A 13,295-nucleotide genomic window follows, 5' to 3' on the forward strand; every position below is an offset into this window, starting at 1 on the left:
ACCAATATAACAAATATTCTCTTACGTACCTCTTTTCAAATAGGCTCCACGCCTAACATGGGGCTTGAACTCATGACCCTGAGATGAAGAGTCACACACTCTACAGACAGAGCCAGCCAAGCACCCCAAATATTCTCTTAATGATGATATATAATGGTGATATATAGACCACAGGAGGAAACAATCAGATTTCCTTCCCTGGGATCTCTTACAACAAGTCACACGAGCAGAGATGTCCCTTCATTGGGAATCTATCGCAGCATCCTGAGTATTTTCCATGGATCGTCTCACTTAAGCCTCACAACCCCCTGGGAAGTAGAGGTTATGACTATTCCCGTGTTACAGAAGACACAGAAGCTCAGAAAGGTCAACTCGGTTACCCAAGGTCACAGAGCTGGTAAGCGGCTAAGCTGAAAATTTGTCCTTTCCCAGAGACTATCTTTCATCTCATCCAGTGCCGGGCCCTGAAATGAAACATTTGCAGCAAAACAACTCACTTCCTTCAAAGAAAAATTCCCAGAGGCACAAAGAAGCACACAAAAGTTTGAATTAATATCGACCCATCCAGCATTTTCATTCATGAATGAAGCCTCAGAGCTAGGAGGCAGGCATGTGCCCCAAGATCTGAGACCCTGCATGGTAGCGGGGAGGGGTCCAGCCCAGCCCTCTGGGTCTGGGGACGATGCCCGATGCCTGCTACCCTCGGGGCCTCGCCAATCCAGAGTCAATGTTTAACTCCAAACTATAAAAACAGCCACCAAATGTTTTTACTGTTCTCTTGATCTTTATAGTGCGAGTAATAAATGAATGCCAGTTTCCTAAACAGCAAGGGCTCTGTATATGAGCCTGGCGAAGGGTCAAGGTCAAGTTCAGTTGGAGTTGTTTGCTCTGCTTTACTTTAAAAAAAACCTTATCTTCCCTCTCCCCAACTCTCCACCCTACTTATTATTATTTTTAACCAATTAAGATCTATATCCCTAACAAATATCAGGAGAATACTCATAGTATAAATTACTATATGCTGTCCCAGAGAAGTATCATTCCCGAAAATCTGTTTAAATCTGACCAACGTCCAGTGAGAACTTCAAGTGTAACCTATCATCCCATAGAGGTCCCCAGATTTGCACATGGGGTGCACCCGGCTGATACCACTTCCTCGCTGGCTCTCCGGGGAAGGGAAGACTGTGGCCTCTGGGTGGGGCCGATGTGAAATTAGTTCAACTTAGGGACCTTCCAAGACGGGAGACAAAAGTCTTTAGGAATCAGTTTTGCTCTTATCCTTACTTAGCCGGTCGTCCTGTGTGTCCTGTTTGAAACCTTTCTGAGCCGCGAAAAGAGCATCACACTTCTTCCAGCGACACCTCGGGGTCTGAAAGTTTGGGCCCGTGTGGTCAGAGCGCATCATTGTTTTGAATGATCTACAAATACCACATACCAGGAAGTAAGTGTGCCACCGACAAGGGTAATCTGCGTCAGATTTAGCCTCGTGGCCTGAATGTTGGCATCGCATCATCCGGTATAAACCATATTTTATGGGTGGTCATACACATTATCATGTCTTTGTGTCCTCCGTAACCTTGCGATCAGTTGTGGGACTGTAACCCACAGACACAGACCAATTTCTCCGGGTCCGCGGCCACCATCATTTTCCCCAAGATATTCCCGGTCACTGTGTGATGGTGACTCGCACAGATCCACACGCCGTCGCCAGCATGAATGCTGTGGGTATGGGCTGAGTCGGGCAGGAGCCACTGCACACAAGGTCTCACGCACCACCTTCCTGCAGAGAACGGTTTGCTGGGGCCCTCCAGAGGCCTCCGAGCCGGAGCTGATTCTGTGCATCTCATGATCCAGGCACGAGACCCAACAAGGAGCTGGTCTGGGGCCATCTTCCTCAGCTGTGGCAAGACAGCTGCCAGCCCAAGGGCCACGGCGTTCAAAGACCTTGAGTTGTTCGTTGTTCTTGACGGCGAAGGTGACCACAGCGCCATTTGCCAGCCCTGAGTTGAAGACGCGCCATCTCCTATGGCTCTTCCAGCTGTGGCTGCTCCCCAAGCCCTCGAGTCTTAATGCATTGGTGTAGCTGCCAATGGTGCGGCCACTGGAACCAGAGTAAAGAGCAATGTTCCTCCCAGAGGTTTCAGTATCGGGGGGCAGGAGGGACAGCCCTCACAGACCCCACGCACCTCCGCCTCACCAGACAGAAGCTCACACAGTGTTCTCTGCTGCACAGGTAAGTTCCCGAGTGTCTGAACATTCGGCATTCTTCACGGCGGCCGGGGCACCCTCAGAGGACCTTCTGTGACTCATGCTCATCTCCGGGCGCTGAGGAAATCTGTAAGGAGTTCTTTGATCCTTTCCTCGAAGAGCTCACTGTCGGAGCGTGCCACAGTCACAGGGACACCGTCCTGAAAACGAGCGCCAATCGCATGTGCAGAGCTGACTTCATCACAACCACAACGACGCGTCTCTCGGGAGTGTGCTCCGAGGAGCCTCAAGGATCCTTTTCAGAATGACCGTCTGGTGTCTCTTGCCGGAGTCAGCAGCGGACTCTGCCCGTGTGCTCCGTGTGCTCCTGCTCCAAGATTGCAAGCGATAATCTTGAAAAACCTGCCGTTGCCTTTAGGTGGTTCTTGACTTTTTTCATCCATGCTTGGGGGCGGGGGGCAGTGGATTGTGAAGAGGGGGCATCTCTCCTCTGCTCCTGGTGTTTTCTGTGCTCTGTGGAAAACCTCCATTCCTGGCCAGGCTCCCGGGAAGCTTCTGTCAGCCCTGAGGAGGAGGATGTGGGGTGACGGCCGGCTTAGACTGCTGGCACTGTTCTCTCTGTCAGCCCACGGTCATTCCTCGGACGCACTGCAGCCTGGAGCCTCACGATACAGGACTCCCATTCTCGAATTCTCATCCTGTTCAGGGGACCTGGGCTCTTCTTTAACCTGAGCAGGGCGTCAGGAGCAGGAACACTGCTGCGGACTCGGAGAGCCGGGGATGCGGCTGCTCGAACGGGGACTCCTGTGGATGAGGGGGACCCAGGGGCCGATCCCTCCCCAGGGTCTCTCTGTGTCTAAAGCCCTGGCCGTCATTTGGCTCCGCGCCAGAGGCACAGCTGCCGTCTGTGTTTGCATCTGCTGGACTGGACGCTGCAGGGGCTGATGATGAACTTCCTCCGTCACTGTCCTGGGCGTTCTGGTTCTCTAAGGGGACAGGGGACTCTCCGGGATGTTCAGGTCTTTTGCCGAATGTGTCACAGGCATGGTGCGGGACGAGGGTGGCTGTGCACTATGTCGCCTCTGAGTAGCAAAGTTCTAGCCTTCGTCATGTTCTCAGGAAGGCAGCACGCCATTTATTTATCTGCTTATTTTTTTTGATAACACACTCCTGGAGGAAAATTTCAACAACTTCACCACCCAGAGGTAACGGCTTTGCTGTCTCGTCTCCCAGTCTCCGCACACCATTTGCCAGGATAAGATTATCCATGGTGTGGGGGGAGGGGCATGAAGCAATGACATTGGGAGCCCTGTCTCAGCCGTGAGCCACCGTGTCAAGTGGCTTCACAGTGGTCCGATGGGTGGAGACACCAGAGAGACACCTCAGCACAGCGGGCGTGGTGACGGGCTGAAGCACCCTCCTACTCTTCCTCACTCCGGGGAAGCAGGTGCTATGTTGTGAGCTGCTCTGTGGAGACGTCCGTGTGGCCCCAAATCCAGCCAGAACCACGGGAGTGAGCTTGGAAGCGGATTCCCCCCACCCCAGCTCCCACAGTGAGCCTTCCCAAGAGACCGCAGCCCTGGCTCACTGCTCAGCTATACCCTCGTATAAGACCTCGAGCCAGAGCATCCAGCAAGGCTGCCGACCTCCCCCCCAGATTCCTAATCCATGCAAACCGTGAAATACTAAATGTACATTACTTGAACCTGCTAAGTTTGGGGCTATTTGTCACAAGGCAATAACTAATAGAGTGGTTAAGGCTGCAAGTTTGGGGGCCAGCCCAGCTCTCAGCTCAAAGCCCAGTTCAACCACTTGCTCACGCTGAGACTCTGGGAAAGTGAAAATTTTCTCTGAGTCTCTCTTTCCTCTCGCAGGGGACTAAATGGATTAAAGGTGAGCTACCATTTGACAATGATTTCCTTATTGCTATTTGCCCATCAGCGGCGTAGGAGTACGCATATTCCTGCATTTTTGCCAACACCGTGGTTTAGTATTTAAAAACTCCTGTCTATCTATCTACCCATCTATCAATCATCTACCCCTCTTCTGTCGTACTAGATCTGTCAAAGCGATACGCCAAAAGAAAAGAAAAAAAAAAATCTCACGGTGTGGTTCTCTCCATCGCGCACAAGTGTGCCAAAAAAAGCTTCAGCTCTGGCCAAGAACATGCAGAGCGGGTCACCCCAATTGAGTCATATCCGTTCCTGGTTTTTCGTCACGCCTCCATATCCGTGCTTGTAAAATGGGAGTTAGGTCACTCCCCACCCAGTGGAAGCGCAAAGCGCTTTCACATGCACCGTTCCTTCTGAGCAAGGAATAGGCAAAGCAGGAGGACACCAGTCCTTTCCCCACGCGAGATGGAGCCTCACAGTCCTGCCCACTAATCAGGCTCGCTTGTGAAATGGGGCCCAGTTGTAGGAGCCCTGACTCACTGCTCCTTCCTGGTTGTGAACTTGGGAAGGCTCTGCTGTCCTTGAAAACGACCTGGGAAAGGAGAGCCACGTGTGCCACCAGGCTGGGGCCCCATGGGGCCACGCTCTCTTGTCCCCAGCGCCAGGCACCACCCTGAGCACCAGCAGGTGCTCCACAGTACTAGCTAGGGAGGACTCCCCTCCTGCTTGGAGCAGCCGTACCTGCACCATCAGTCAGGTGTTGGTTCATTTTTAATATAATAATGGGTCAGCGTTAATATTCTTCTCTTATAATTGCCTAAAACAAAACCAAACCTCAAGACCTAACTCCTCGAGGTTATGGAGGTCCAGAACAAGGGGAGGCAGAAACTGTCAGAGACCAGAGGAAACTGTGTGACGTCTAAATGGGCCGGGGGAAGTCAGGCTGGGTCCTGGATCCAGAAAGAGGTGTCAAGGGAAAAGCTGGTAAAATCCGAAGAGAAGTCTGGAGTTCGGGTAATAGTAATATACAAGGTCAGCCTCTTAGTTTTTGACAAGGGCATCCTGGCGATGCAAGATTTTAGCCGTGGGGGGGGGACACTGGGGCACAGGGGACCTCTTTGGACGATCTTACTAATTGTAAAATTTTACTTGTAAAATCAGCCCAAATTAAATGGTTGGTTGTTTTTTGTTTTTTGTTTTTTTTTTTTTTTTTAACAAAACCTGCTAATACTCTTGCGGAAGAGAGAACACGCCTGCTCTGTACCCCACCCAGGGTATAAACACCAACATTCAACATGCTAACCGAGGCCACGGCCAGCACTTGGTCTTCTTCAGAAGGCAGATGAGATGAACAAGAGAGAGATACCACGATGACAGCTACGGGGCCCCAAGAGAACTGGGACAGGCTGGGGTGAGAGTGTAGGGTTTCTCTAAGGGGGTTACCGCGAGCCCCTCTCCTACCCAGAGGCCTAGGGAGGCACATGCAGGAGGGATGATAACCCAGGGTTTGCAGCTAGACTGACTCTGCTTCTCCAAGGCTCGGCTTTCTCACTTGTAAATGGAATTCAGGCGTGCCTTCCTGGTGGGGCTACTGGGAGGGAGGTCTCTTGGGATCCTGGTGAGGCTGGCCCGGCTGAGCAGCCTGCACTCAGTGAGGCAGAGAGAAACAGAAGCCCGGTAGAGACATGGCTGCAGGGCGGGCGGTGCTGTGGGCCAGCCGGGTGCATGTGGGTGCAGGTGAGGGAGAGCCCCGTGGGGGCAGCTGCCTCCTATCCAATGCCCTTGAAGCCCACTTGGCCTTTAGGTTAATCACAGGGATGTTTGTAGCCCTCTTGTTCCTTGGTAGCAAGCTCAGCTACGTGTTTTCCCCAACAGCCCCTAGAGGACAATACAGCTGTTCACGCAGGGATAGGAGCTCGTGGCAGATATGGAAAACCTGGCGGGGACAGTGATGGGGACAGTTTTCACGTGTGTGAGGGGAAGACAGCCCCAGAAGTACTGGCTGGCCAGCCCCTTAACCCCCAAGGGCTCTCCCAGCCCAAGAATCCCCAGTCATCAGGACCAGTTCTTGCCCAGACCCCCCATGGCTTACTGGGTGGGAGCAGGTGGTAGTTGTGCTGGAAGGTACAGGCCAGCCGCCGGCTGAGCAACATGAAGGCCATGATCCTATCCTCCAGGAACAGAGGCCCCTTCACACGCTTCCACCTGCAAGAAACCAGAAACACACGATCAGGCCAGCCATTTCTCACGTCGTGGAGAAGCTTCTTCTGGCATCACACCCTTTGCTTTCATACTGAATGTACACTTTTAAAGACAAGGGCTGGGGTGCCTGGCTGGCTCAGTCGAAGGAGCATGTGACCCTTGCTCTCTGGGTTGTGGGCTCGAGACCCATATTAGTTGTGGAGAGTTCTTCAATAAAAGTGTTTTTTTTCTTTCTTTTTAAAAAAATTTTATTTCTTTTTTATTTTTAATTTATTTGACAGAGATCACAAGTAGGCAGAGAGGCAGGCAGAGAGAGAGAGAGGCTTTCTCTGAGCAGGCTCCCTACTGAGCAGAGAGCCCGATGTGGGGCTCGATCCCAGGACCCTGGGATCATGACCTGAGCCAAAGGCAGAGGCTTTAGCCCACTGAGCCACCCAGGCGCCCCAATAAAAGTGTTTTCATTTGACCTGGACCACACCCCAGGCAAGATCACTGTGCACATTTTCTAGATGAAAAATCAGAGCAAGTGGACAGAGCTGGCTTGAGATCCCTCTGTAGGTGAGCTGACAAGCTCAGTGTGTCACCCACCCGGGAAAAGCCAGCCCGATTAGGGAGATGGGAGGGTTCAGATGGAGGAAGGTTCAGAGCCGATGCAGTGGACCCCGTGCAGTTTCTGGCGGCCTGTTTTGGGAAGCACATGCTTCCAGGGATGTGACCAACCTTCTTGAGTTTGCTGGAGATGGAAGGGGTTCCCTGGATGTGGAACTTTGCTCTGAAACCCAGGAGTGAGGGTTCTCAGCTCCGGTGCCACCCTTATGCGGATTCCCTCTGACCCCTCCCAATCCTGCCCTCCCTGGCTAGACCTGCCAGCTGCCCATTGCTTTGTGGGCCTGGAGCGACATACATCCCCACCCTGTCTGTTTTCTTCTATCACCTCCCCTCAGTCCCTCCCCAGGCCACCACTGAAGTGTGTTCCCACTGCATCTTTTGGTTTGTGGGTCTTCTTGCTAAGTCCCCGCTTTGTTATCTGGAGTGTGTATTTTCAATTGTATCGTGTTGTATCGATGATGGAGCCATTCGCGTCTCACAACTTGGGGACCCTGTTTCCCGTGTCCTTTCTGCACGCTGTGCTAAGCTCTTTGCATAGGGCACTATGAATACTCATTATTGCTATAAATGCCCACAACAATGCTTTGTGCTCCCCTCTTTACAGATGATGACACAGAGGCACAGAGAGGTTAATGGTGGATCTGAAAACAGATCAGTGTGACCCCAGAGTCGCTGAGTCCTAACACTTCATAGATGCCCCTCTCTTCACTCTGCAACAAAGCATGCGTGGAGGAAGAACCAGCTAGAGGTGGTGGGCGGGCTTAGCAGCCTGGGTGAGGGTGAGGACACGGGCGGGTGTCTGGTGCCAAGCTCAGGACGAAGAGCTGGCAGTGCTCCCACCCCAGTGCGCCCAGAGCTAATGGGACATGGGGCTGTATTATTATAAGCAGAGACTAAGCAAAGGAGGGCGATGCTGGCACTGCTTTAAGGACACACTCATTCCATGAATTCTCATGGTGCACCTACTATGAGCCCCTCCCTCCCCCATGAGCGCTAGACGCAGGGCACAGGGACCATCAGGTGCAGCGCTTGCCCTCCAGGCATGACCATGACCTGAGCACCTAGAGGTGCTGCAGACACCTGCCTGTTTTACCCCAAAACCCCAGGAGATGAATGGCTACATCACTGTCCACTCTTCAGAGATGAGGCCACTGAGGTGCGCCCCGGGGAGCGGGTGCAGGAGGGAGCTTTGGGGTGTCCATTCAGACACCACGCCTTCCCACTCTTAGAAACTTCCCCCTCTGTCCACAGGGGTGCAGACCCAGCAGCCCTGTCCATGCTGTATCACCCCCTGACCATAGTTGACTGGACGGGGATAGGCCAGAGTCCCGGGAGGTGTGGGGGCCACCACCTCCTACAGTGGGAGAGGAGCCGGCACGCAGACAGGGTGCTTCAAGGCAGAACAGTGTGTAACAGAGAAGTGGCTGCAAGTGAGGACGGAGGTCCCGGACATGGATGTTTCCTGGCCCCAGCCTGCAGCCCAGCTTGGCCACGAGTGCCCCCCTCACTGCTGATGCTGTTGGGGTCAAGAGTCCCCGAGTCCCCGTATCCCTGGGGGTGAGCCGGTGCCATGGGGGAGGGCCAGGAGTGTCAGGTTCCGGAGTCCGGCTAATAGCGCGGTTAGAGACAGACTGAGCTCCGCATCTTGGGAGTGTGCACTGGGAGAGCCTGCCTGGGGCTCCCCTTCTCAGCACTGCAGGTGCCACATGGCTAAGGACACAGTCTCTCCGAGTGGGTGCTCTGGGAGGCAGTGACTGCAGTGTGAGGGAATGGGGTACAGGTTCAGAAGGGCGCTTTATCCCCCTCAATGGGCCCAGCCATCCAGCTGGGAGGGTGTCTCCTGTGTTGGAGGTAAGGACATGGAGTTTCAGATGGGTGATTTATTCGACCTTGGTTATAGGAATGCCTGGGACTGTCCTTGCTTTTCCTCATGACAATATCGATTAACTCAGCAAATAACAAAAAACCTCCTCGTCATCTTATTAGATGCCGGGGCTTGATGGATACAAATGATCCAGTTCAGAGAGGAAACTTTGTTGCTTTTTACCAGAGGAAATGTTATTGAGGAGAGCATAGGCCTGGAACGTGTCACCATAAATTAACTGAGAAACCGTACTCTTTCCTCGATAACTCAATGGGGTTTTTTTTTTTTGTTGTTTTTTTTTTTTTTTTTTTTTTTTTTAAATCTATTCCGGCAGCATATCCAACGCAAAGCAAGCCTGTTCATTTAGCAGCATGGTGACTATGCAGAACCAGGCTGCCGTCTCTCATTTAAAACCATTTGTGTCAAACGGGAGCACTTAAGACTCCACACAATTTAATTTCCATTAAGCACGTGTTTGAAAATGCGAGAGAATCTCTGAGAATGCGCACATTAACATTTGAATGCTCCGCGAAAGAGAGTCACACCTGCACGCTTTCAATTACAAAATGTCACAATGGGAAATATATGGCGGTGACATTTCGGAGGCCTGCAGTTGAAATTGACCTTATAACAAAACCTGATCTCTATCAGACGTGAATTCTTAGCACAATATGTCTCCAACAATCAGAAGAGTTGATGTCATGCTCTTACTTTATCTAGCCCACTAATTCAATCAACAAAAATTAATTAGGTGCCTGTTACAGGCAAGGCACTGCTTTATGTGGGTATGGAGATGGGTAAAATGCTCCTCTCCTTCTGAAGCTCATAATTTAGTGACAGACGAACGAGGGGAGAGAATGGGAGAGTTTAATGCACTAGGGCTGCTTTCCTCTTCATGTCAATAAATCCTCAAAATAACCTGGCAAGATATGTATATAAAAATTTTCCATTTCACTGTCAACAGGTAATTCTGCGTGAGACAGGATGAAATCGTGACTTTTGCTGGTACAAATACGTAAGGTGCTGTGGGAAGGCAGAGAGAGGTTCATTTTGGCGGGGGTTACGGTGTCAGTGACGTGTCACCTGAGCTGCACCTTCAAAGGGGAGCAGCTTTTCAGAAGCCACAGAGGAAAGCGGGGGTGGGGGGGGTGGGGGGGGAGAGGGTGGGGGGGTGGGGGGTGCGGGCTTCAGCAGATGCTCAGGGGTGATGGGTTACAGAATGGGCAAGAGTTGGGTGCATAGCGAGGGTTACCAGGACATGAAATCACAGAAGAAAGGGAAAGTGGAAGGGAAGATGGGGCACAGGGTTGGCTAGAGACGCCCTCAATGTGAGGGGAGGGAGCCCAGTTCTTCCATCTTATTCCAAAGGGTCCTGCTCAGCCAGGTCCAGGGGAGGGGTGCACGGAGCAAGCCGCATGTCCTGAGATGTTGGGGTCACTGTGAGCTGAGGGTGGGGGGGCTCCTGAGGCATGTCAGAGGGCACCTACTAAGGTGAGGGTTGAAAGGGAGGAAGGAGCCAGGGACCAGCTTCTAAATCCCTAGCCTTTAAGACTTACGGGTTCTTTGAAAAGTTAAATGCAGGATACCACAATGCCCAGCAATTCCGCTCCTTTTCTTGTTGTTGTTGAAGTAGGCTCCATGCCCAGTACAGAGCGCAATGCAGGGCTTGAACTCACAACTGTGAGATCAAGACCTGAGCTGAGACCACGAGTCAGATGCTCAACCAATTGAGCCCCCCAGGCGCCCTGGCAATTCTACTTCTAAGTGTACACCCCAGAGAATGCAAAATAGGAACTTTTCAGACAGATGCATGTACAACACATTCATACCAGCACCATTCACAATACCAAAGATGGGAGCCACCCAAGTACATGTCAATAGCCAAACAGGTAAACCACACAGGGTCTGTCCACACCACGGAGTCCTTCTCCAGCACAATAAGGAATGACGTGCTGACAGATGCTACAAAGTGGAGGAGCCACAAAAACATGATGCTCAGGGCAAGAATCCAGACACGAGCGGCCACGCCCGGCTTCCATTCGTACAGCACTTCTAAAACAGGTACAAACAAAGAGATAGAAAGTAGGCGAGTGGTTGCCAGAATTGGGGAGAAGGGCCAGTCGGGGGGACTGTCTAGTGGGTATGGAGTTTCTGTTGGGGATGATGAGAAAGTTCTGGAGCTGGTGGCGACGTCTGCCTCTTTGTGAATGTGCCAAAGGCACCGAGTTGTTCACTTACAGTGGTTAATGGGTAATCCTGTTTTATGTGAATTTGACCGTAATAAAAACATGAAAGTAAACAAGAGAATTATGGAGCTAGCCCTCCCCTTTGACAGATAGGAGACAAGACAAGGGTGTGAGGTCACACAGGCCTGCGTCTGAGTACCTGCTAGCTACAGCCTGTCATGTACCCTGCTTGCTTCAGTCATCCCCTTAGCAGATACCGCTGCGACCTGCCGTATGCCAGGCACTGTGTGTGGGTGCTGGTGATGAACCCGTGGCCAAGATCGAGATTAAACAGAGCTGTGATAGATTAGTGATGTCTGCGATGGGTGCTGTAATGGACACTACAGATATCTGTGCTGAGCCTGGGCTAGCTCTAAAGCTCACTGTCTTACGTCACTGTCTAAAAGAGCGAAACTTACCAAAATGCTCTGAGCCTCAGTGTCCTTTTTACGGGGTGGGGAGAGTGAGGTCTCTCTCATTGGTCATGCTGGAAATTAGGCACCACTGATGTGAACAGCCTGGCAGATCACAGGCTCTTCAGACATTTGAGTTTCCTCTATCTCTGACTTGTCCCTCCCTTTTGTGTTCTCCGCGGATGATGCGGCACTTGGTTCTAGAGCTCTGTGTTTGAGGTCCATGGAGGTGTCTGGGGTCACGGAGGAAAGGGGCCCAACAGAAGGCAGTCTCTCCCTGAGGACATGCTCTGGAGCCTCTCAGATGCAACGCAGTCACCAGGAAGGCTCCCTTTTTCTCCTGACAGTGACAGCAGGGAGATGGGTGCCCAGGGGTCCCGCTTGTGGGCAAGTCCCTAAACCGTGCTGGCACGAGCTATATCATCTCACCGGGACTGGGGCACTGATACCTTCGGTGCGCGCTTAGCTTCCTCTCTTACTTTCCTTCCATCATTTTCTACTGCGTCCCCAACATTTTTTTTTTAAAGATTTTATTTATTTATTTGACAGACAGAGATCACAAGTAGGCAGAGAGGCCGGCAGAGAGAGAGGAGGAAGCAGGCTCCCCGCCGAGCAGAGAGCCCGATGCGGGACTCGATCCCAGGACCCTGAGATCATGACCTGAGCCGAAGGCAGCGGCTTAACCCACTGAGCCACCGAGGCGCCCGCGTCCCCAACCTTTTTAAGGATAATTCATCTCACATCACGTTTCCTGTCTGAACCACTCCAATCACACTTAGAAAACTGCAAAACCCAGGACAGAGGGGATCAGGCTTTTCTTGTTCTCCGTGGTACCCAGAGCTCAGTGCAGTTCCCGGGTCAGTGTTTGCCGTGAGTGAACTGAACATGTCTGAGCTGTGAAACGGAGACAGCAACACCTGCCTTTGGAAAGGTCTATTGGAGGACTCATGTGAAAATTAGTGTGCGGGTCTGAAATTTGTGCTAAAACAACAATTTAACAATAACATTCTCCTCTGCCCAAGTCTGGAATCATTGTGTACGTGACTGTCCACCACAGCCCTTGCTTGGCTTAAGAACCAAAGACATCTGCCTCTCCTGGCCTCAGTTTCCCCACGTGTTGGATCACATAGTTTCCATGGCCCCTTCCGACCCCGAGAACCAACCGGCCAGTATGCGGAGAACCCCACTGCATTTCTCCTGACCCCCTTCTCCAGCCCTACAGGCAGCGTGAGCATCCGTGTCTCTGCTCTGTCCCACACACCCTGTGTAATCTGCCCATCTAGAGGCTTATCAGTCCAGGGTCAAAGGTAGCCTAGCATCCCACAGGGATATCCTTCCTTGATGTGACCAGAACAGAAAGGGAAATTTAAATCAACCCATAAATGAAGCAGAACAGGAATTATCCAAGCGCATGGCAGGCAAGGGTAATTTTTGTTTGAGGCAAGCAGGGTACTTGCCAGAAACATGGCTTCTTACTGTGCATCTCCGTCAAAACAAGTCGCAAACCCTGGTCCAACCAGACCCTCCAGCCCTCCAGGCCCACCCACCACTCCCCTGGCCCCTTTCCTTTAATTAAAATGCTAATTACTTCTCTTTGCTCCCTCTTATCTGCCTTGTGCATTCCTAGGGAAGGATGGGAGGGGGAGGGGCCAGTGCAGTGTTTACATCAATGGGGGAAAAGGCCAAAAAAAAAAAAAAAAAAAAAAAGCTCTGTTGGAAGAAGAAAACTCATCAAAGTATTGGCTCCTGTTCATTTCTCACTTACTACACAACATGCACCTGCATATGTCAGTGCAGCCATCTGCAGGACCGCAGCCTCCTAAGGTTGGGGGTTTGCTCCAGGGTCTCCCAGCTCAGAGTCAGTGGTGTTTAGCCTTGGCTG

At 51.8% G+C, this 13,295-nt stretch overlaps 1 protein-coding gene across 3 annotated transcripts in view; it reads right to left on the minus strand.

Moving 5' to 3' along the window:
- Positions 1 to 13,295, minus strand: part of ABAT (4-aminobutyrate aminotransferase) — an 81,141-nt gene that overhangs the window by 29,784 nt on the left and 38,062 nt on the right. For all 3 annotated transcript variants that reach the window (XM_045071970.1, XM_004750414.3, XM_004750413.3), the window contains exon 2: positions 6,193 to 6,305. In XM_045071970.1, the coding sequence (XP_044927905.1) occupies positions 6,193 to 6,262 (70 nt within the window). In that variant the 5' untranslated portion in view covers positions 6,263 to 6,305. The remainder of the gene's footprint in view (positions 1 to 6,192; positions 6,306 to 13,295) is intronic.

The sequence above is a fragment of the Mustela putorius genome, unplaced genomic scaffold (genome assembly GCF_011764305.1).
Source record: "Mustela putorius furo isolate JIRA1106 unplaced genomic scaffold, ASM1176430v1.1 tig00004007_pilon_pilon_pilon, whole genome shotgun sequence".
Taxonomy (NCBI): Eukaryota; Metazoa; Chordata; class Mammalia; order Carnivora; family Mustelidae; genus Mustela; species Mustela putorius.